Source organism: Monodelphis domestica, chromosome 6, assembly GCF_027887165.1.
Source record: "Monodelphis domestica isolate mMonDom1 chromosome 6, mMonDom1.pri, whole genome shotgun sequence".
NCBI lineage: Eukaryota > Metazoa > Chordata > Mammalia > Didelphimorphia > Didelphidae > Monodelphis > Monodelphis domestica.
In genome coordinates, this window is record NC_077232.1 from 16,511,295 (window position 1) to 16,534,568 (window position 23,274).

Below are 23,274 nucleotides of genomic sequence, written 5' to 3' on the forward strand. Positions count from 1 at the left end.
TATAACATGAGCAGGAACATGGAAGCTGGGATTTTGAGTCCTGGGGAGCAGATTCTAATTATGCGAGGACAACGCCAATTTGGAATACAAATTAATCAAATCTTAACTAAAAAGAATATAAGCAACACTGCCTCAAACGATCATGAAAATCATAAGCGGTATTGCCTGAAAAGACAATGCGAAGCTTTAAAGGGGAAAACAAGTCCACGGAAGGTTGGTGAAAGAGTCGGTTAAGTCAGAACACCCTGAGGGACTAAGGACAACACGTAAACAAAAAAGGGGAAAGATCTGTCTAAGTTTCCTATAGCAAATCATTTTCTTGACTCATGGCAGGAGAGTCACCACATTTGATTTCTAACAACAGAGTCCTTGATGTGCCACATGACTAAAGATAATGCAGAGGAGGGCCATGCTAAAAGTGACAAAAGCTTGAAATCATTGATGGTTCAACCCATAAGATAACTGAAGTGGGGGGTGAGAAGCAGGACATAGCTAAGTGGTTCAGTGGATTGAGAGCCAAATCTAGAGATAGGAGGTCCTGGGTTTGAATCTGACCTCAGACACTTTCTAGCTGTGTGACCCTGGGCAAGTCACTTAACCCCCATTGCCTAGCCCTCACCACTCATCTGCTTTAGAACTAATACACAGTATTGATTCAAAGATGGAAGGTGAGGGTTTAAAAAAAAAGATAACTGAAAAGGAAAATGCCAAATATCTGGAAAAAATCATGGACTTTAATTGAGAAAAATTAACCAACAAAATATCAATACCTCCCAGGATGCCTACTTTGCTATCTCACCAAATCCTTAGGAGAATAACTTCTATACACACCAAAGGTATGAAAAGGGAACAGAAGAGCCTTCATAAACGATACCCTGCATTAAGCCACATCTTTAGAGTTAAACAACTGGATAAAAGATATAAAAAGAATACATGATACCAATGTGCTCACAGTTTGCTGGCTAAAAGAATGGGGAGGGGGGGGGGTTGGAGAGCAAGATACCACTATAAGGTATCTCCCATGCATATAATAAAATTATCCAAGACTGCTTACTAGATGGCTTTGTTTGGTGACCTTCTGCTTATCAATAGTAAACAAGCCATGAAGCTGACTGATTGACTTATAGATATGCTGACTGTGTAATTAAAAAATCTGTTACCCTTTAAAAAAACTACATTTCCCAGAAGCCCACTGACTTCCTGTCCTTACATACTTCCTGTAGACAGGGGATATTAGGCAAGGATGTGAAGGGTCCCACCTCTTTACTTCCTGTCCTGAGCTTGGTGGTGGTAAGGTGGGTGTTTAACTGGCTGATCAGTCATGGACACATTGTCTTTATTTTGTATCTTTTTTATTCCTTGATTTCTAATGAACATTAATAAATCTCTTAAAATATAATATTTTTATTATTGAGATTTAATTTTAACTTTTATGTGGCCAAGAGTGATTGCCAAGTCATGGAGCATTTCCAGTATGGTGTACAAATGGAAGACCTATGGATAGGAAGATCCTCCAGATGCTCCTATTGTAGATAATATAGGTTAAGTACATCAAGATCAGAAAATATTGCTGAGGGGGCAGCCAGATGGCCCACTGGATTGAGAGCCAGGCCTAGAGATGGGAGGTCCCAAGTTCAAATTGTGAGAATTTATTATTCGCATACTATATGAATTCCTATATATTAGTGAGAATTACCATGTATTCCTACATCTGAAATCTGGTTCTGAGATACCATCTAGTCAGCTGCTTCTTGCAGTTTCTTTATCCTTGGGAATTGCAAGGAATGTCTCCCTTTTTTTTTTAACAGAATTTGGTTAATAAATGGAGACAAGAGTTCTTTTCTTGTGGATGTGACCTGTTCACCTATGGAAATAAAGAAGGATAGATGGGTTGATGGATCATCTCTTAATTCGCTTTCCCCAGAGCTTAGCACAACACCCAGCACAAAGAAAGAATTCAATAAATGCTTTTTTATTTGTTAGTTTATTAAGTATGTACAAGGCCACATGATTCGAGCTAATGTTTATGCTCTGTTTCTCAGGAAGGCATAAAGTCCTCAGCTTCACTGGACCATACTAGATAACAAACATAAGTCACAGAATCATAAAATCTCTGAGTTGGAAAAGATCATCTCATCCAACACAAAAAGAACCAAAAATCCACTCTACAACACCCCCAACAAGTGGGCATGCCACCTTTTTATCCCCAACCCTTGGCACACAGTAAGCACTTAATAAATGCTCATTGACTATGGGATAATAGTTCTAATTATTGGGAAGTTTTTCCTTATATTGAGTATCAATTTGCCTTTTTTCCAACTTCCACCTTTTGCTCCTAGTTCTGACAGTGGAAAAACCATGTCACTTTTCTGGATCAACCTCCTCATCTGTAAATTGAAAGGGTTGGACTCGATGGCCTCAGTCGGCCCTTTTGGTTCTAAATCTCCACTCTCATGAGACAAGCCAATGCTTCTTCCTGGACCCTTGGACATGGTCACAGAGTTCTGATGCTATCTCGTCCGCTCCTCTAGCTCGCTTCCAAGAAGGGATCCATGTCAGAGGGAGGGTTGAGACTTCCTGGTAGGCCAGCTGCCTTGGCACCACACCAGATGTCAGTGGGCCAGCCTCGCTGGAAGGAAGACACATCCCTCGACCAGGACTAGGTTTCTTGGGACTTCTTACTCCTTCTGTCCAAAGAAGGTCCACTTACTTAAACTCTCTCATTCTTGCTCAATACAAGTCTCTCTGTCTGCCTCTCTACAATTCACACAGCATACCATGCTTTAAGATTTACAAAGCCATTTTTTTTTTAACACTAGCAAATAAAGTGGGTAATAAGACTAGTATTTTCCCCATTTACAGATGAAGACTCTAAGGATCAGATACGAATCATTTTTTCTTTTTTAAAAAATTCATTTATTACTAGAATTTATTCACAAATGTCCCAGCCCCTCTCTACCCTCCCTGCATCACAGAATCTGGGAAACAGACTCATTCATACAAATTAAATTTTTCATGTTTCCTCTATGAATTCCTTTGTGAGAGCAGAACCCTGACATGGGCAAGCTCACAGGAGCTGAGATCTCCAACGAGAAGGGATCTCAAAGGCCAACCCCCTCATTTGACAGATGAGGAAACTGAGGCCCAGGGAAATTAAGTTACCTGCACAGCGTCACAGAGGCAAACTTCAAAGACAGAAACCAAATCTGGGTTCTCAAATTCCAGAGCCATAATTTTACTAAGTATTACTAATTATACTAAGTCCCCCTGCTCAAACCCAAACTCCCGATCCTTTCTTTTTTTTTTTAAATCTTTACTTTCTGTCTTAGTAACAACTCTAAGACAGAAGAGCAAGGACTAGGTAAATGAGGTGAAGTGACTTGCACAGGATCACCCAGCAGGGAAATGTCTGAGGTCAAATTTGAACCCAGATCCATCCAACTCCAGGCATAGTGCTCTATCCACTGAGCCATCCAGCTACCCCTAATATTCTTTGCTTTACTTTACAACGGATTCATTCAGCAGCTGGATTTCTAAGCTATATTCATGTCAAGATGTTTGGTTTTCATAAATGATCTGAAAATCACTCTACTAATAAAGCCTTTTTGTACCTATCTAGATTATCTAATAAAGAAAAAAAGATTTAGAAAATTCTTACAGATGCCTCAATTAGTGCTATTGTCTGAGAACAGGATCTGTGCTTTTATTAGCCTGAGCAAACGTAGGATGGCCCTGGGCCGGTGCATTCTCCCCACCGCCACCCCTCACAGGACAAAGCCTGGGCACGAATTCTTCTGCACCGGGGGAGCAGCAATCAAGTTAACCCTTGGACAAACAATCCTGGGTGGCTCATTGGAGCTAGTCCAGAAAACAAGTTTTTATCTCAGCAGTACCTCCGGCAATAAAGCAGAGCCTGAGGAATGTGTGCCACTCCATCCTGGGGGGCCTCTCAGAGAGGGACCCACAGTGGGGAAACACCTCACTTCCTTGGGTTTGAAGACGTGCTCTGGAATGGGCTTGACTCCGCGATCGTGGGGACGTCTCGTCCATGAGAAGTACAAGGAGCAGTTCCCGAGCTGCCTGCCCTTGGGCAGATCTATCAGAGGGCAGCGCCCGTGTACCTGGACCGAAAGCATTTAGCAGATGGGGGCAGGAGGGGAGACATGCTGAGAAGAGAAGCAGAAACGGTCCTGGAGTTCCAGTCTGGGGCTGAAAGAGCCCTTGAAGGGGCTACAGAAATTTTGGATGAAAGGGAGGGATTTTATTCAAGGAGAGGACAGTTGCGGGGGAGGAAGGAGGGAAGGGATGATGATGCAAGAAAAGGAAGAAAATAGGTGAAAAGTGTCCATGAAACATTTTTAAAATACAGAGAAGAGAGGAGAACGGAGTTTAGAAGGGGACACAAATCAGCACGATAGTAGTGGCGCTATCGTGTTAAATTTAAAATATATATATATTTTTAAAACTCAACCTTTCATGGTAGAATCAATATTGAATGTTGGTTCCAAGGCAGAAGAACAGTAAGGGCGAGGCAATAGGGGTGAAGTGACTTGCCCAAGGTCAGACGGTCAGTAAGCGTCTGTGGCTGGATCCGAACGCCAATCTTCCTGACTCCCTGCCTGGCATTCTACTCTGCCACCCGGCTGCCCCGCACCAGAAAGCCCAGGACGGGGCACAGAGGAGAGTTCATTTTTCTTGAGGTCCTAGTTTTAGGGGGACACTGAACAGAAACGGCTCGGCGCTCGTGCTTATCAGGAGATGGAGGCTGTTATTGCAAATAAACAGAAAAATGGCTGATAATGAGATGGCTTAAGACAAGAGATAAGAACAGGCTAACCAGAGGGGGTTCGTGTTGGGCAAAAATGTCTTTAGCAGGTTCAGTTCTCCAAGACTGCAGAAAAAATATAGTTCCGTACCTGCTAGGATACAGGCTCGAACACAAGTTTCCTGAAGGCAAGGACTGTTTTAGGGTGGATCCTGTCTCTTCCCACATTCATGCTTGCTGAATTAAAAGACCTCAAATTTCTCCCCAAGGCACTTTCTCAATTCTCCCTTTCCCTCCCCACTGCAGACATCTAAGATATCAGCGATTTCAGAGAATACGACCTGCCTTTTCCAGCCCTTCCTGGGTCTCCCCTTCTCGGGAATTACCTTCCTGAGAGATTTCAGCCAGACAAGTGGCTCTGAACACAGGAAAGGAAGGAATCCCTGAAGCCATCCTAGTGCTTCCCAATCAGGCCCACACATGTGGGCCAGACCTGGCAGGACCAATGGCAGACGGGCCAGGCTCTGCTCAAGCAAGAGTGGGAAAGGAATCCTTCTTTTACACTTCTGAGCTCCAGGAGGGAAAGCTAATCCCACCCCCTCAGAAAGGGAATAAAATATCATCTCTGTGCTTCAATAAGAGGACTCTGATGAAAAAACTAGAGAAACATTTTCCAACAGAGGCTCTGAAAGAAGGATGATTGCCTATCAGCTCACATTCCTATAACTCTCTAAGGTTCTCAGAGCGCCAATCCTGGAGATGGGGCAAAACCACCAACCCCATTTCACAGATGAGAAAACTGAGGTCTAAGAGAAGTGCCCAGAGCCAGACTTGAATCCAAGTCTTCTTTACCAGGTCAGTTACCTACCTCTGCAAAGAATTCATCCATGAAGGCCGTGTTGTCAATGGCAATCTCCACCTCGTCATCGGCATCATCTTCTGTTAACTGTTTCTACAAGAGAGAATGAGATCCAGGATGAGCAACCACAAGGTCCCATCTGCACCGACTCTACACCCAGGCTACCAGTTGTCAGCATGGGGGTCACACACGTCCCCATGTTCAGGGGCAGAATGATGGAGAGGAAATGAGACTCTCTGCAGGAATTTCCATATTTACAGTGGAAAGAAAGGAAATTGTCTCTACAGCAACCTCTGAAGATTTCAGCTTGCTAATCTCATCTACTTCCTGGGCAGAAAGTTACAAAAAAATGACCCTTCTCCAAGAAAAATTTCAAAACCACTTAATATTTCAAATGATCTATTACCCACCCACCCACCCACCTACCTACCTGCCTGCCTATATCTACCTACCTACCGATCTTTCTATCTATCTATCTATCTATCTATCCATCTATCTGTCTACCTACCTACCTACCTGTCTATCTGTCTATCTATCCATCTATCTGTCTACCTACCCACCTACCTGTCTGTCTGTCTATCTATCTATCCATCTATCTGTCTACCTACCTACCTACCTGTCTGTCTGTCTATCTATCTATCCATCTATCTGTCTATCTACCTACCTACCTGTCTGTCTATCTATCTATCCATCTATCTGTCTACCTATCTACCTACCTGTCTGTCTATCTATCTATCCATCTATCCGTCTACCTACCTATCTGTCGATCTCTCCATCTATCTGTCTACTTACCTACCTACCTATTTGTCTGTCTGTCTATCTATCTATCCATCTATCTTTCTACCCACCTACCTGTCTGTCTGTCTATCTATCTATCCATCTATCTGTCTACCTATCTACCTACCTGTCTGTCTGTCTATCTATCCATCTATCCGTCTACCTACCTATCTGTCTATCTCTCCATCTATCTGTCTACTTACCTACCTACCTATTTGTCTGTCTGTCTATCTATCTATCCATCTATCTTTCTACCTACCTATCTGTCTATCTGTCTATCTATCCATCTATCTGTCTACCTACCTACCTACCTGTCTGTCTATCTATCTATCCATCTATCTGTCTACCTATCTACCTACCTGTCTGTCTGTTTGTCTATCTATCCATCTATCCGTCTACCTACCTATCTGTCTATCTCTCCATCTATCTGTCTACTTACCTACCTACCTATTTGTCTGTCTATCTATCTATCCATCTATCTTTCTACCTACCTATCTGTCTATCTGTCTATCTATCCATCTATCTGTCTACCTACCTATCTGTCTGTCTATCTATCTGTCTACCTACCTATCTGTCTGTCTATCTCTCCATCTATCTGTCTACTTACCTACCTACCTATTTGTCTGTCTGTCTATCTATCTATCCATCTATCTTTCTACCTACCTATCTGTCTATCTGTCTATCTATCCATCTATCTGTCTACCTACCTATCTGTCTGTCTGTCTATCTATCTGTCTACCTACCTATCTGTCTATCTCTCCATCTATCTGTCTACTTACCTACCTACCTATTTGTCTGTCTGTCTATCTATCCATCTATCTTTCTACCTACCTATCTGTCGGTCTACCTACCTATTTATTTACCTACCTATCTGTCTGTCTGTCTATCTATCTGTCTACCTACCTATCTGTCTGTCTATCTCTCCATCTATCTGTCTACTTACCTACCTACCTATTTGTCTGTCTGTCTATCTATCCATCTATCTTTCTACCTACCTATCTGTTGGTCTACCTACCTATTTATTTACCTACCTATCTGTCTGTTTGTCTATCTATCCATCTATCTGTCTACCTACCTACCTATCTGTCTATCTGTCTATCTATCTATCTGTCTGCCCATTTATCTGTCTATCTATCTATCTGTCTACCTACCTAGCTCTCTACCTGTTTACCTACCTGTCTGTCTGTCTGTCTATTTATCTATCTGTCTATGTGTGTTCTCTTTCCTCTATAATAATTTAAGCTCCTAGAGAACAGACTGCTTCATTCTTTGTGTTTATGTGCCCAGCATGTAGCCCAATGTGAGGCGCATAGTAGGTGCTTGATAAATGCTTGCTGAGCATCCTAGACACCTGGTCCTATATTCCTACGGACTTTCCGTCCAAGAATGGCATCACCTGCCCCATCTCCCTCCTGCCCCACCACCTACACCCAAAATCACAGAATTGGAGGAATCTGAGACATCAGGCCATTCCTACACAGATATCCCCTCCATCCCAACCCCGACAAGAGGTCACTCATCCTTTGGTTCAAAACGCTCCCGTGATGGGCCATCTCTCCTTGGTTCCTTTGGGAGACGAAACAAGCATCAGAAAACCTAGGTTCAAATCTCAGCTCTGCTACTCACCACCTGTCACCACTCAATATTTCTGCAATGCAACACTCTCATCTCTGAAATGGCCATTCTGCCTTCTACACTCTGCAGCTGGCTCTATCTTCTGCCATCCCTCTTCCATCCGAGAGCCTTTTAAATACTTGGGTGGCTCCCCTGAGTTTTCTCTTCTCCAGACAAGCCCTGCGAGGAGGCCACCCTCCTTTTTCCGCCCTGAGCCCAAGAATTGGCAGCCCCAAGGTCTCCTAGACTGGAGGAGAGCTGTTCTAATGAATGCAGAATGTGGCTCGATTCCCCCACTCTAGAGAGGTTAAGACTCTTGAGCAGACCTCAGCATCACCCCAGAGCAGCTCTTGCAGCCCCTCGATCAGGGACAGTCATGGAGTCAAGGGCTAACTTGCCCGTCTAGTGCCAAGTACTGCCGAAACCTGACTATTTCCCACAGAAATTAGGACTCAGGTAAGCCCAAAGACATAAGATTCATAGGAAACAATTTTTTTAAGACAGTGACATCAGGGGCAGCTGGATGGAGAGCCAGGTCTAGAGATGAGAGGTCCTGCGTTCAAATCTGACCTCAGATACTTCCCAGCTGTGTGACCCTGGGCAAGTCACTTAACCCCCACTGCCTAGCCCTTACCATCTCTTCTGCTTTGGAGCCAATTGGCTCCAACACGGAAGGTAAGGGTTAAAAAAAAATGATAGTAAAACAGAAGGTATGGATGTTTTAAAATAATTAATTAAACAAAGTAAAATGGGGAAGATAATAGCATCTACCTCACAACAGGGCTGTTGTGAGGATCTAATGAGATAATACTCGTACAGCACTCAGCATATTGCCTGGCACACAGTAGGAGCTACATAAATTCTCATTCCTGTCCTTTCCCACTAAGATAAAGACTCAGCCTGGATCAAAAAATGACAGAAACCTTCATCACCAAGAGACGGAAGGATCTCTCCCTCTTAACCTGGAAAAGGAGCCAAGCCAGCTTCCTAATAATTTGCTAACAACTATTCAGTCAACATTTAAAGTGCCTACTATGTGCCAGGCAATATGCCAAGCACTGGAGATACAAAAAGGGGCAAAGGGCAGTCCCTGCCCTTAGAGAGCTCGCAGTCTATTGACTGAATAGCCTGGGCCCGGAGCCCTGACTCTACTAGGTTTGCCTACCAAACTAGAAGAAACGCAGGGTCCTTCCCAGCTCCAGCGTTCCGTGTCGTGAGGGCCCTTCTGGCTCGGACAACCCCTGTTCCATGTTCCCTCCCAACGGGGATTCCATGAGCCAAAATCCCTCAATGGTTCTCCTCTCCCTTAGAGTAACAGAAATCAAAACAAATGGCTCGGGAAGAAGCTTTAGGACCGTTTTGCCCAAGCTACGGCCTCTAGCCAGCTTTGGAGGGAACCCCAGAAACTGGGCATCCTGGCTAGCCTTTGAGTCAGAGCAGAAACCAGTCACACACCCAAGTAGTGAGGAGCTGCACAGGGTCCAAGAAGAGCTGCTGGGACCACCTCAACCCCTCCGCACACGCCAAAAAGAGGCAGAACCAAATGGGCCGGGGAAGAGGGGAAATCTGTGCTGTGCTGGAGCGGGTCCTTCTCGGCCAACCTAAAGTCAAAGGGACCCACGTCCACGGGCCCCTTTCTCCGCAGTCACATGAGTTGGTGCCAACTTGGGAAGAAAATGTGAGCGCCTTTATCAAAAGTGAAATCCAGCGTACGTTACTGTGGCTGTGAAATCGGTCACGAGGGAAACCTCCCTGACTGAGGCTGGCCTGGCCACAGCTGACCACTTCCCCTCACCAGCCTCCCGATGCCTTATCAGCAGGGCCTTGGCGGCATCCTTTCCAGAAGCAAAAGATCAAAAACTTATCTACATCCGCAGAAACCTACCAAGAACTCTGGAAGCCTTCCTCACCACCTGAGTACAGCACAGGAGGCCCATCACACTCACTCACAGTCTCTCTGTCTTTCTCTCTCTCTCTCTCCCTCTCTCCCCCCCCTCCTCTCTCTCTCTCTCTCTCTCTCTCTCTCTCTCTCTCTCTCTCTCTCTCTCTCTCTCTCTCTCTCTCTCTCTCTGTCTCTCTCTGTCTCCCTCTCTCTCTCTCTCTCTCTCTCTCTCTCTCTCTGTCTCTCTCTCTCTCTCTCTCTCTCTCTCTCTGTCTCTCTCTTCCTCTTTCTCTCCTGCCCTCTGTCTCTCTCTCCCTTTCTTTCTCTCTCTCTGCCTCTCTGTCTGTCTCTCTCTCTTTCTCTCTCTCCCTTTCTCTCCTGCTCTCTCTCCCTTCCTTTCTCCCTCTCTCTCTCTGTCTCTCTCTCTCTTTCTGTCTGTCTCTCTCTGTCTCTCTCTCCCTGTCTCTCTCTCTCTCCCTCTTTCTCTCTCTCTGTCTTTCTCTCTCTCTCCCCCTTTCTCCCTCTTTCTCTCCTGCTCTCTCTCTCCCTTTCTTTCTCCCTCTCTCTCTGTCTCTCTCTCTTTCTCTCTGTCTCTCTCTCTGTCTCTCTCCCTGTCCTTATCAGCAGGGCCTTGGCGGCATACTTTCCAGAAGCAAAAGATCAAAAACTTATCTACATCCGCAGAAACCTACCAAGAACTCTGGAAGCCTTCCTCACCACCTGAGTACAGCACAGGAGGCCCATCACACTCACTCACAGTCTCTCTCTCCCTGTCTCTCTCTCTCTCCCTCTTTCTCTCTCTCTGTCTTTCTCTCTCTCTCTCCCTTTCTCCCTCTTTCTCTCCTGCTCTCTCTCCCTTTCTTTCTCCCTCTCTCTCTGTCTCTCTCTCTTTCTCTCTGTCTCTCTCTCCCTCTCTTCCTCTTTTTCCCTCTTTCTCTCCTGCTCTCTCCCTTTCTCCCCTCTCTCTCTCTGTCTCTCTCCCTCCCTCTTTCTCTCCTGCTGTCTCTCCCTTTCTCTGTCTCTCTCTGTCTCTCTCTCTCTTCCTCTCTCTCTCCCTCTTTCTCTCCTGCTCTCTTTGTCTCTCTCCCTTTCTTTCTCCCTTTCTCTCTCTCTCTGTCTCTCTCCCTCTCTCTTCCTTTCTTTCTCCCTCTTTCTCTCCTGCTCTGTCTCTCTCCCTTTCTCTCTCTCTCTCTCTCTCTCTCTCTCTCTCTCTCTCTCTCTCTCCTGCTCTCTCTCTCTCTCTCTCTCCTGCTCTCTGTCTCTCTCCCTCTCTCTTCCTTTCTTTCTCTCTCTCTCTCTCTCTCTCTCTCTCTGTCTCTCTGTCTCTCTCTCTCTCTCTCTCTCTCTCTCTCTCTCTCTCTCTCTCTCTCCTGCTCTCTGTCTCTCTCCCTTTCTCCCTCTCTCTCTCTCTTTCTGTCTCTCTCATATATGTGTGTGCACATACCAATTATATTGAAATACAGTTACCAAAATATTCTTAAAACACCCCCAGAGTAAGTAAGAACCCTTAATCTAGTCCCTTCCCTTTACCACAGAGGAAGTGAGACCCAGATCGCCTAATCGACTTGCTTAAAGTCATTTAGGAAGTAAATAGAGAAACTGGAAGCATAAATTCATAGATTTAGAGCTAGAAGCAGAGGCCTCGGAGATTACCGAATCCAGTAGTCCTCCATAGGTGGCCCAGGGTCCTTGAGACCCTTTCAGGGAGTCCTTGAAATCAAAACTATTTTCACGTACTGAGATATTTTTATTTCTAATATGGTAAATATGTGTGTACATCTATTTCATATTTTACTATTTTTAATACTTACACTATTAAAATATATTAAAAAACCAATTCTGGGGGAAGAGAGTCCCCAGGTGTTGTTGTTTTTTTAAACTCTTACCTTCCATCTTGGAATTAATACCAGGTATTGGTTCCAAGGCAGAAGAGTGGTAAATAAGGGCTAGGCAATGGGGTCAAGTGACTTGTCCAGAGTCACACTGCTAGGAAGCATCTGACCCGACAAGTTATTTGTTTTTTATTTAACGTTTCTTGCCAATTACATTACATTCCTTTACAATTACTGAGACCTCCCATCTCTAGGCCTGGCTCCCCATCCTAGCTACCCCGGCATCCTCAGTTTTTAAGAATCTGAAAACTTGACGCCTTCATTTTATAGAGGATGAGCTGAGTCTAGAAAGAAGAGCAAAATGACTTCCTCCAGGTCACACAAATAGGAAAAGGCAGAGCCAAAATTAGAACTTGGGTCCCTTGACTCCAAATACCCCTAAGAACCTTCCAAGCCCTTTTCTAAGATGGTTAAGTTCACTTGTTCCCATTCTCCAGAGTCATAGTCCAAGGTCCCTCCCGGCTCTGACACCCTCTGACTATAGGGGCAGAGAACGTCCAGGAGGGGGGCCAGGTCAGAACGAGGCTGACCCAGAAGAGGTTCAGGCCTTCTCCTTGTCCAGCCATAGCAAAGGAGACTCAGCCAGAGCTGGCGATGCTGGCCGAGTGGCCTGCTCTGCCCCGCCGTCTCTCTGTACGTCCTGGGGCCTCGGTGCCATTCTAAGCCCCTCCGGAGCAGTTTGCTACTGTCTTCTGTCTCTTTTCAAACCCTTGTGCTCAGCACAGTGTTAGGCACTGAGGCACCCAGTGCTTGTTTCCAAAAACATTCATCCAGCGCCTGCCACGTGCCAACATCTCTGCGAGGTGCTGGAGAGGCAAAAGCAGAGAGATTTCGATTCTACGAGGAAGAAATCACGCCTATCCTGCACCGATCCAGCAGCCTAACTACACAGGGATATTGTCTGTTTCACGCTCTTGACAAGTTTTTTTAATTTAATTTGACATGTAATAAATTTCCAAAGAAGTTTTCCATGTCAACAAATATTTATTAAGCATCTACTACGCACCTGGAACAGCAATCCCTAATGGCAACAAAGTTAGAAAAAGTGATGGAAGGGGAGGCAGCTGAGGGGCTCCATGGATTGAGAGCCAAGCCTGGAGATGGGAGGTCCTGGGTTCAAATTTGGCCTCAGATACTGCTTAGCTGTTGTGACCTTGGGCAAGTCACTTAACCCCCATTGCCAACTCTTACTGTTCTTCTGCCTTTGAACCAATACACAGTATTGATTCCAAGATGTAAAGTAAGAGTTGTTGTTTTTTAATATTTGGAGGGAAGGAATGAAAACAATTGGGAGAAATCATGATCATGGAGTCAGACATCAGTTGGTTAATAAACATTTAATAAGCACCTACAATGAGGCAGCTAGGTGGCACAGTGGATAGAGCACCAGATCTGGAATCAGGAAGACATAAGTACAAATCTGGACTCAGACCCTTATTAGTGGTGGGACCTTGGGCAAGTCACTTCACCCTGTTTGCCCCAGTTTCCTCATCTGTAAAATGAGTTGGAGAAGGAAATAGCAAACCACGCCAGTATCTTTGGCAAAGATAACCTCAAATGTGGGGCAGCTGGGTGGCTCAGTGGATGGAGAACCATGCCCAAAGAAAGGAGGTCCTGGGTTCAAATTTGACCTCAGATACTTCCTAGTTGTATGACCCTGGGCAAGTCACTTGACCCCCAATGCCTAGCCCTTACCACTCTTCTGCCTTGGAGCCAATACACAGTATTGATTCTAAGATGGAAGGTCAAGTTAAAAAAAAAAAAAGATAAACCCAAATAGGGTCACCAAACGTGGTACATGACTGAACAACACCAAAAGAACCCACAAAATGCCAGCCACCATCCCTTCCCTCAGGGAACTCACAGTCAAATGGACCAGTGTGGTATACTGTGGGAAGAACCTTGAACTTGGAGTCAGCAAGTTAAATCCTAGGACTGAAACGTCTTTTCTAGAAAACCCTTCACTTCCCTGGGACTTAGTTTCCTTATCCATATAATGGGAATAAACACTCGCCGACTAGCGCCCTCAAAGGAGCTCCCTTCCAAGTTTTCATTACCGAGAGTTTGGCCAGCCAGTTCTAGAGGATTTGACCCTGAGGCACGGGAGTAATAGAAGAGGAAAAAGGGGGCAAGAGACAAGTCATCCTCAATACACAAAGAGAGATCAGGGAAAGAGCTTGTGGACCATAAAGTCTCCAGATGAAGAAAGCCAAATGACCTACTTGAGTCAAATGGGAACAAAGTAAAAATGGGAGAAGTCCTCCACCCTCATCCCGTTCCCCGTCAAGAATCCTGACCACTAAGCCAGAGCAGAAGAACCCTTGGAGGACCAGCCAGAACCTCAGCAGGTAAACGGAAGGATCCCAAATTTTTATCTGAAAGAGACCTTACAGACCATCTAATCCAATTCACTCATTGGGTAGGTAGAGACTGAAACTCCAAGGACAGAGAGAACGTGGAGGCAGGATTTGAACACAGCTCCTCTGACTTCAAAGTCAGGATTTTTCCTCTGCACTGTGCTCCCATCTCTTCCCCCTTCTTCCTTCACACCAAGCAAAGTGATTTCTAATTACAAAAAAGCATCCATTCACATTTCTAGAGCATTCCAAATTCTAGAAAACACTTCCCTCGAAAATTATCCTACAAGATGAATTGTTGAGAGCCAGGGTTATCTACTGGTTAGGGTGCTGGACTGGGGAGGAGTGAGGGAGACCTGGGTTCCAAAACTGTTTCAGATTGTATGACCCTACACAAGTCACTTGCCCTCTCTCATCCTAAATTTTTTTCATTTCTAAAACAGAGAGAATAATTCCACGTCCCCTCACAGTGCCAGGCAGAAAACATTGCTGATAAAGAGCAGAGCCAGGCTTTAGAACCAGGTCCTCTGATTAACTCCAAGGCCAGCCCTCTTTTCCCTCATTAGCTCACCCCCGCCCCACAAGGTCAAAATAGCTCTACTTCTTCAGGAATAATTAATAATAATAATTCATCATTTCCCAAGGAGAAGGGAAGAGAGAGGACACAGAAATTAGCCGTCTAAGCCCAAGAAGCCTGAACTCCCTCCCCACTACTGAATTCAGAGATAAAGAGGATCTCCAAGCAAACTGTGATAAACACTTTACAAATAATATTTCATCTGATCCTTACAAGAACCCTGGAAGCCAGATTTTGTTTTGTTACTGGTGAGGAAACGGAAGCAAACAGAGGTTAATGACTTGACACAGAATGTCAGAGAGAAGAGGAACCTTAGAATACAGAATGTCAGAACTGTAAGGGACCTTACAAAAGGAAATGTTAGAGAAAAGAGGGATCTTAGGACACGGAATATTAGAGAAAAGAGGGATCTTAGAACATGGAATGTTAGCGAAAAGAGAGACCTTAGAACATAGAATGTTAGAGAAAAGAGGGATCTTAGAACACGATGTTAGAGAAAAGAGGGATCTTAGAACATGGAATGTTAGCGAAAAGAGGGACCTTAGAACATAGAATGTTAGAGAAAAGAGGGATCTTAGAACATGGAATGTTAGCGAAAAGAGGGACCTTAGAACATGGAATGTTAGCGAAAAGAGGGACCTTAGAACATGGAATGTTAGAGAAAAGAGGGATCTCAGAGCATGGAATGTTAGAGAAAAGAGGGACCTTAGAACATGGAATGTTAGAGAAAAGAGGGATCTTAGAACACGGAATGTTAGAGAAAAGAGGGATCTTAGAACATAGAATGTTAGAGAAAAGAGGGATCTTAGAACATGGAATGTTAGCGAAAAGAGGGATCTCAGAGCATGGAATGTTAGAGAAAAGAGGGACCTTAGAACATGGAATGTTAGAGAAAAGAGGGACCTTAGAACATAGAATGTTAGAGAAAAGAGGGACCTTAGAACACAGAATGTTAGAGAAAAGAGGGATCTCAGAGCATGGAATGTTAGAGAAAAGAGGGACCTTAGAACACGGAATGTTAGAGAAAAGAGGGATCTCAGAGCATGGAATGTTAGAGAAAAGAGGGATCTTAGGACATGGAATGTTAGAGAAAAGAGGGACCTTAGAACACAGAATGTTAGAGAAAAGAGGGATCTCAGAGCATGGAATGTTAGAGAAAAGAGGGACCTTAGAACACGGAATGTTAGAGAAAAGAGGGATCTCAGAGCATGGAATGTTAGAGAAAAGAGGGATCTTAGGACATGGAATGTTAGAGAAAAGAGGGACCTTAGAACATAGAATGTTAGAGAAAAGAGGGACCTTAGAACACAGAATGTTAGAGAAAAGAGGGATCTCAGAGCATGGAATGTTAGAGAAAAGAGGGACCTTAGAACACGGAATGTTAGAGAAAAGAGGGATCTCAGAGCATGGAATGTTAGAGAAAAGAGGGATCTTAGGACATGGAATGTTAGAGAAAAGAGGGATCTCAGAGCATGGAATGTTAGAGAAAAGAGGGATCTTAGAACACGGAATGTTAGAGAAAAGAGGGATCTTAGAACATAGAATGTTAGAGAAAAGAGGGACCTTAGAACACGGAATGTTAGAGAAAAGAGGGATCTTAGAACACGGAATGTTAGAGAAAAGAGGGATCTTAGAACACGGAATGTTAGAGAAAAGAGGGATCTTAGAACATAGAATGTTAGAGAAAAGAGGGACCTTAGAACACGGAATGTTAGAGAAAAGAGGGATCTTAGAACATAGAATGTTAGAGAAAAGAGGGACCTTAGAACACGGAATGTTAGAGAAAAGAGGGATCTTAGAACATAGAATGTTAGAGAAAAGAGGGATCTTAGAACATAGAATGTTAGAGAAAAGAGGGATCTTAGAACACGGAACGTTAGAGAAAAGAGGGATCTCAGAGCATGGAACGTTAGAGAAAAGAGGGATCTCAGAGCATGGAACGTTAGAGAAAAGAGGGATCTTAGAACACGGAACGTTAGAGAAAAGAGGGATCTTAGAACACAATGTCAGGGGTAGAAGGGACCTGATAAAGCAGTCAGTCCAAGCCTCTTTTCACAGAAAAGGAACCTAAGACCCAGGAAGAGGAAATGAAGCCTTTCCCGATTCTCCCCCTTTGCCCTTCTCTCACCCCCTCCTCCCAATTCCCCATTCACTGATCCTTGTCAATGGTTCTGTCCACGGCGTCCCCCATTCCTTCACCCTTCACCCCAGAAACTGGGAGCTCCCGCAAACAGAGACGATTTCATTTTCGTCTCTGTCTCTCCAGGCCCTCCAGCAACGTAGGGGCCTGGCAGCCATTTACTAAGTGTTTGCTGATTGACCCATTGAGAGTCGGGGACTTCAGGAAGACACGGCTCATTTCCGAGCAGCGTGAAGGAGGCCCACCCCTGCCTGTCCAGGCAGACACCTTTCCTTCCATTTCCTCCTTCCAGGCGTGAAGAACCAAAACTTCATAAACTGCCCCCATTACTCTCAGTTCCCAATTGAAAAGGTCAGATGGAACTCCTCCGACTTGTGCTGCATTTACTCTCCTGAGACTTCCCCTTTGGGCTGCACCGAGTCCTCGTCAAAGGGCCATGATGACGCCGCTGCAAGGAGAAACGTGACCATTGAGAGATCCCAAGAATGGAAGCGCCGAGTCTTGAAGCGGAGCCCCAAGAATCAGATGCCCCCCAGCTGCAGGGCCCTGGGCACGTCCTTTCCCCTCTCTGGGCCTCCGCTTCCTGATTTTTTTTACCACTGAGATTTCCTTTGGTTGTTGTTCAGCCATTTTTCAGTCATATTTGACTCTTCACGACCCTCTCTGAGGTTTTCTTGGCAGAGATACTGGCCTGGTTTGCCATTTCCTGCTCTTGTTCACTTGACAAATGAGAAAAACGAGGGACTCATCCAAGATCATACAGCTAAGTGTCTGAGGCCAGACTTGAACTCATGAAGATGTGTTTTCCTGCCACAGCCCAGGCACTCTATTCACTGCACCACTTAGCCAGTCCTGTGATTAAGTATATCTTCTCTCTATTTTCCCTGCCTATGAGACTGTTTAGCATCGTGGATAGAGAGCTGACCTTGGAGTTGGAAAGAACTGAGTTCAAATCCTGCCACTGACAGATACCATCAGGGTGACCTTGGGCCAGTTCCTCACCCAAACCCTCCAAAACCCAGAAAAACTCCCAAAGAGACTCTACTAAGTGGCCATCTGAAGCAGCAGAGGGATTTCCCCCACTGGAAGTTCCCAATCCCAGTGAAATCACAGATCCAGTCCAAAAACCAAATAAAAACATTTTTCTCAGAGAAAGAATTGAAAAGGCTGAGAAACTGTAATACGCTGAGGTTAGTGATTTCCCGAAGCCATCGACAGAGCCTGAGGGTCCCCGAGGCTTAGGACAGAGCAGTCTCCACTCAGACCAGCGCATCTGTGAGATGGAAGACCAGCCCACTCGACTTACAAATAAGGAAACTGGAAGCCAGAGAAGGGAAATGATCCCCCCAATTGCTTGTATGGGTATCCCCAATGCCAAGCAGTGCCTGGCACACAGGAAGTCTAGACAGTCACAGGGCTTTGGACCCAACGCCAGTCGTCCTTCCACCACCCCACTGTAATTCTCCTGCCCACTGTCTCAAGAGGGTCATGAGCCACCTCACGTCAACCAAGCCAGCAAAACTGCCAAGTATAGTCCCCGTGAGAGACCGTCTCTGCTCCCCGAGGAGAAGCCAGCTTAACTGGGTTGGCCTCAGTTTCCTCATCTATAAAATGAGCTGGAAAAGAAATGGCAAATCACTCTAGGATCTCTGCCAAGAAATCCCCCCAATGGGGTCAAGAAGAGGCTGAACAACAAAAGATATGGTCCAGATGTGCAGTGAAAAGATTAGCAGAGTTTAGAATCAAAGGACTTAGATTCAAATACCAGTTCTGCTACTGCATGATTTGGGGGCCTCAGTTTCCCCTTCTGTAAATCAAGGGGGTTGGACAAGAGGATCCTTCTGGCTCTGAATTCTAGTATCTTTTTTTTTTTTTAAACCCTTCACCTTCCGTCTTGGAGTCAATACTGTGTATTGGCTCCAAGGCAGAAGAGTGGTAAGGGCTAGGCAATGGGGGTCAAGTGACTTGCCCAGGGTCACACAGCTAGGAAGTGGCTGAGGCCAGATTTGAACCTAGGACTTCCTGTCTCTAGGCCTGGTTCTCAATCCACTGAGCTACCCAGCTGCCCCCTAAATTCTAGTATCTTTAAAAAGTCTATACCATCCTAATGTGTCTTGAAAGTCAAAGCTGCTCTCCACACCAACCAAAGAGCTGTCGGGGCCATGGATTCTGTTGGTTATCTAAAAAGACAGTCAGAGGAAGCAGCTGGGTGGCTCAGTGGATGGAGAGCCAGGCCTAGAGACAGAAGGTCCTGGATTCAAATCTGACCTCAGATACTTTTCTAGCTGTGTGACCCTGTACAAGTCACTTAACCCCCAATTCCTAGCCCTTACCAAGCTCTTCTGCTTTGGAACCAATACACAGTATTGATACTAAGACAGAAGGTCAGGGTTTCAAACAAACAAACAAACAAATAGATAAATAAATAGATAAATGAATGAATAAATAACTGAATGAATGAATAAGTGAATAAAAAAATAGATGGATAGATAAATAAATAAGCAAGCAAATAAATAGATAAATAAATGAATGAATGAACAGAAAGATAAATAAATGAATGAATGAATGAGTGAATAAATAAATGAATGAATGAATAAATAATAATAATAAATAATAAATGAATGAATAAATGAATAAATAAAAAAGACCAGAAAGCAAGAGAGCAGAGCCCACCAGTGAATAAATAAATGAATGAATGAATGAATGAATGAATTAAAAAAGACCAAAAAGCAAGAGAGCAGAGCCCACCAGGGCTCCCCACAAGGGGCCCCACCACCAGCTTTGCTGTCCAGACTGGACAATAGACTCCGGAGACACCCACTACATGTAAAGGCCTTACAAAGCTGCCTTAACTAGGACAGCTAAAGACTCCATTAATCTCTTTAGCCAGAGCTTGAACTTTACTCACAGCCTCCCAGGACAGACAGTTGATCATTGCCACGGAAACAGCCCAGGGTCTTTCTAAGAAGCACCTGACTTAGAGGCAATCAAAGAATCCCAGCAAGACTGTGAAGGACCTCCAGGTCTATTGTTCTTCAGTCATTTCAGCTGTTTTCGACTCTGTGTCCCCTTTCTGGGTTTTTCTTGGCAGAGATACTGGAGCGATTTGCCCTTTGCATCTCCAGCTCATTTTACAGATGAGGAAACTGAGGCAAACAGGGTTAAGTGATTTGCTCCAGTGTCTGCTTCACGTAAGACCAGATCTGAATCCAGGAAGATGAGTTTTCCTGACTCCAGGCCCAGCACTTCTACCCACCATGACACTTAGCAGCCCCTCAAGCCCATCTAATCCAATCCAGAGCCAAATAAGAATCCACTGTCCAAAGTACTTAACAAGAGGTCCTCCAGGCCGGATTTAAAGCCCTCCAACCAGGCAGCCTCTCAAGACAGCCCATTTGTCTTTTATAAAGCTTTCATTGGTAGGAAATTTCTCCTGGCATAAAGGTGAAATCTTCCCCCTTCCGATCTCTATTGTTCTTATTTCTGGGACAAGCAGAACAAGTCTAACTCCTCTTTAGTCAATCAACAGTAACACTGATTACCTAATTACTTTATGATGGAAAGCAAAAGGAAAAAGGGGTCCCTGGCCTCAAGGAACTTACCTTCTAATTGGGAAAATGGCATACAAACAACGACAGACATCAACTTCCATCAGCCAGGACTCAAAGCAACTTACGAAACCTCCATCCCTGGCTTCGGTTCCCTTCTCTGCAGAATGACAGGGTTGGACTAAATGGCCTCAAAGATTCTTTACAGCTTCAAATCTCCTGAGGGCCCTTTGAGGCCCGATACTCCACCCTGTGACTGGTGATGTGGCCTGTTCTTCCTCAAGAAAATGCAGAAATAAGAAAAGATCCTTGAAGGCAGGAGCTGGCTTTTCCTTTCTTTGCAGTCCTACCACTTGGCACATGGTAGGTGCTTAATAAATGTATACTGACTGATTGTGACTACAATGGGGCACTGTGTATCATATTCACGGAATATAGTCTCTGTACTCGAGAAGGTGGGCCTCCAAGGTTGGCTGGATTGTACATCTCCTGTCTTAGGATTTTAGAACTAGACATAGTGGGCAGCTGAGTGGCTCAGTGGATGGAGAACCAGGACCAGAGACAGGAGGTCCTAGGTTCAAATCTGGCCTTAGACACTTCCTAGCTGTATGACCCTGGGCAAGTCACTTAATCCCCATTGCCTAGTTCTCAGTCTTCTGCTTCAGAACCATAAACAGTGATGATTCTAAGATGGAAGGGAAGGGTTAAAAAAGAACTAGACATAGCCTTACCTCATTCTCTGCAGATGAGAGCACTGAACCCTAAAGGGTTAAATGACTTTCCCAAGGTCATTTAGTGAGGAAACTGCAGTCCATGTAGGTGATGGGATTTTCCCAAAGTTACCCACTGAATTAGTGGCTGAGTTGGGATTCAAACTCAGGTCCGGTGACTCTAATTGGTGTCTGAGCTTTTCTACTTTATCACTGACTCCCTCAATTTGGTCTCAACAGCTCAGGAAAACCAATGAGAAGCCGATATCCTTTTCCTTCTTCCCCTGCATTAGCTTCATGCTCTGCTCCATATCCAAACTTGGTGCCACCCACTCAAAATGGCATGGATTAAAAGTCTTCTCCTAAGAGTAATGACAGTCTAGCACTGAGCCAGCTACAATTTTTCTACCTGGTTTCCTTGGTAAATAAAGGCCCAAGAATGCAAAATACTAGGCCAAACACCTTGGGGCCATGAGCATACAGAACCCATGACCTGGTATCCATAGCAAAGCTTCCCAGTGCCAAAATGGAGGCACCTTGTGAGAGCTCGCCAACATGGAAGAGAGTCAGAGCCATGGCTGAGAATTCTGGTGCCCTGGGCAAAGTCAGGAAGTGAGAGGAGGGAAACTGACTGAGACTTTAGGATACCTGAATGTGGGCACATGCTGTCATCACCACTGAGGACAAAGCAGAGGCAGCCCACCCATCAGACCCAATGGAACCAAATGGGTAAAGCATGGCTGAGTAGAGGGGTAGAACACTAAGTGGATACTCAAGGAGCAGGGGAGAAGGTAACGTGAGCATCCCCCACCAAGACACTAATACTGGTGGGAAGGAGTTTCTCCCTACAACAGCCTTGGTCCACAGTGCCAGCAGACTTCAGGGAGGAGTACCCCAGTCTTGTGAGTATCCTATGGAGACGAACCATGAGCCTCTGAGTATTAGTCCCCTGGGGCAAAGCCCCCCATCACCCCTTATTAGTTATGGTTCTGATTCTGCTGATCCGATAAATCAACCAAATATTAATTGAAGAGCAAAGGGTTTGGAGTCAGAGGACTTGAGTTCAAATCCTGCCTCTGGTGGAACCTTAGGGGAATCCCTATACCTCCCTGTGCCTCAGTTTCCTCATCTGCAAAATAAGGAGATTAAACTCAAGTTCCAAAAATCTTTCAAACTCTAAACATGATATGACTTCTTATAGAAAAAAAAATGCTAAAAAGTTCTCTGTATATTCAAGTAAAGTACAGCTTATTTGGGGAGATAAAATAATGTCCTGGGATTAAAGATGAAAATTGAGGAGGCAGCATGTGCTATTGTAGAAAAGAATGCTGTATCTAGACCTGAGTTCAAATCTTGGGCCTGGTGTTGACTAGTTCATTTGCTCTTGAATAAGCCTCCCTGAACCTCAGTCTCTTTCTTCCTCTGTTGAGAAGGATAGTAATAACTCCAGGGTTTCCTTTACAGGTCAAATTGTGCGAGTCACTTGAGTTCATATATGCATAACCCTATGCAAATGTTAACTGACTCAGTAAATATCAGTGTAAGGTCCTGCCCATGGGGAAAAAGGAACCCACAATGGATTCTTACCCCAGCCCTGAACACAAAACACAAACACATCCATATAAGATAGCCTTTGCTTCTTCCTCCTCCTAATGAGCTGGCAAATGAAGAGTGCAGACAATTAGCACAAGAACTCCGAGGAAGGAACGTTCATGTGGACTCTAGTAAAGATCTCAGGCTCATACTGGAAACCGTAGAGGCCATGGAGTCCAGCTCAGATAGAAGTGACTTGCCCAAGGTCCTCGGTCTCCAGAACTAGCCCCGTATACACTGTACCATAGGGACTCCATAAGGTTCCCTGGGAGAGGTGGGAGTTGAGCTAGACCTTGAAGGATGGAGATGATCTGGGGAGAGGTCAAGGAGGGAAAGTATTCTGAGTGTGGAAGTTATGGAAAATCAGTGTGAGCCAATGTCAATAGTCAATCCCGTTAAGAAACACCAGATTTAAGAAATCAGCAAAGGGGACTCAGTAGATAGAGCCAGGCCTAGAGAAGGGAGGTCCTGGGTTCAAATCTAGTCTCAGATACTTCCTGTGTGACCCTAGGCAAGTCACTTAACCCCCATTGCCTAACCCTTACTGCTCTTCTGCCTTG

General features: G+C 44.9%; 1 protein-coding gene across 8 annotated transcripts in view; it reads right to left on the reverse strand.

Annotated features, from left to right (window-relative positions):
• The window catches only part of STX3 (syntaxin 3), a 62,937-nt gene that overhangs the window by 30,754 nt on the left and 8,909 nt on the right, over positions 1–23,274 (reverse strand). For all 8 annotated transcript variants that reach the window (XM_056801685.1, XM_056801684.1, XM_056801687.1 and 5 more), the window contains exon 2: positions 5,634–5,717. In XM_056801685.1, the coding sequence (XP_056657663.1) occupies positions 5,634–5,717 (84 nt within the window). The remainder of the gene's footprint in view (positions 1–5,633; positions 5,718–23,274) is intronic.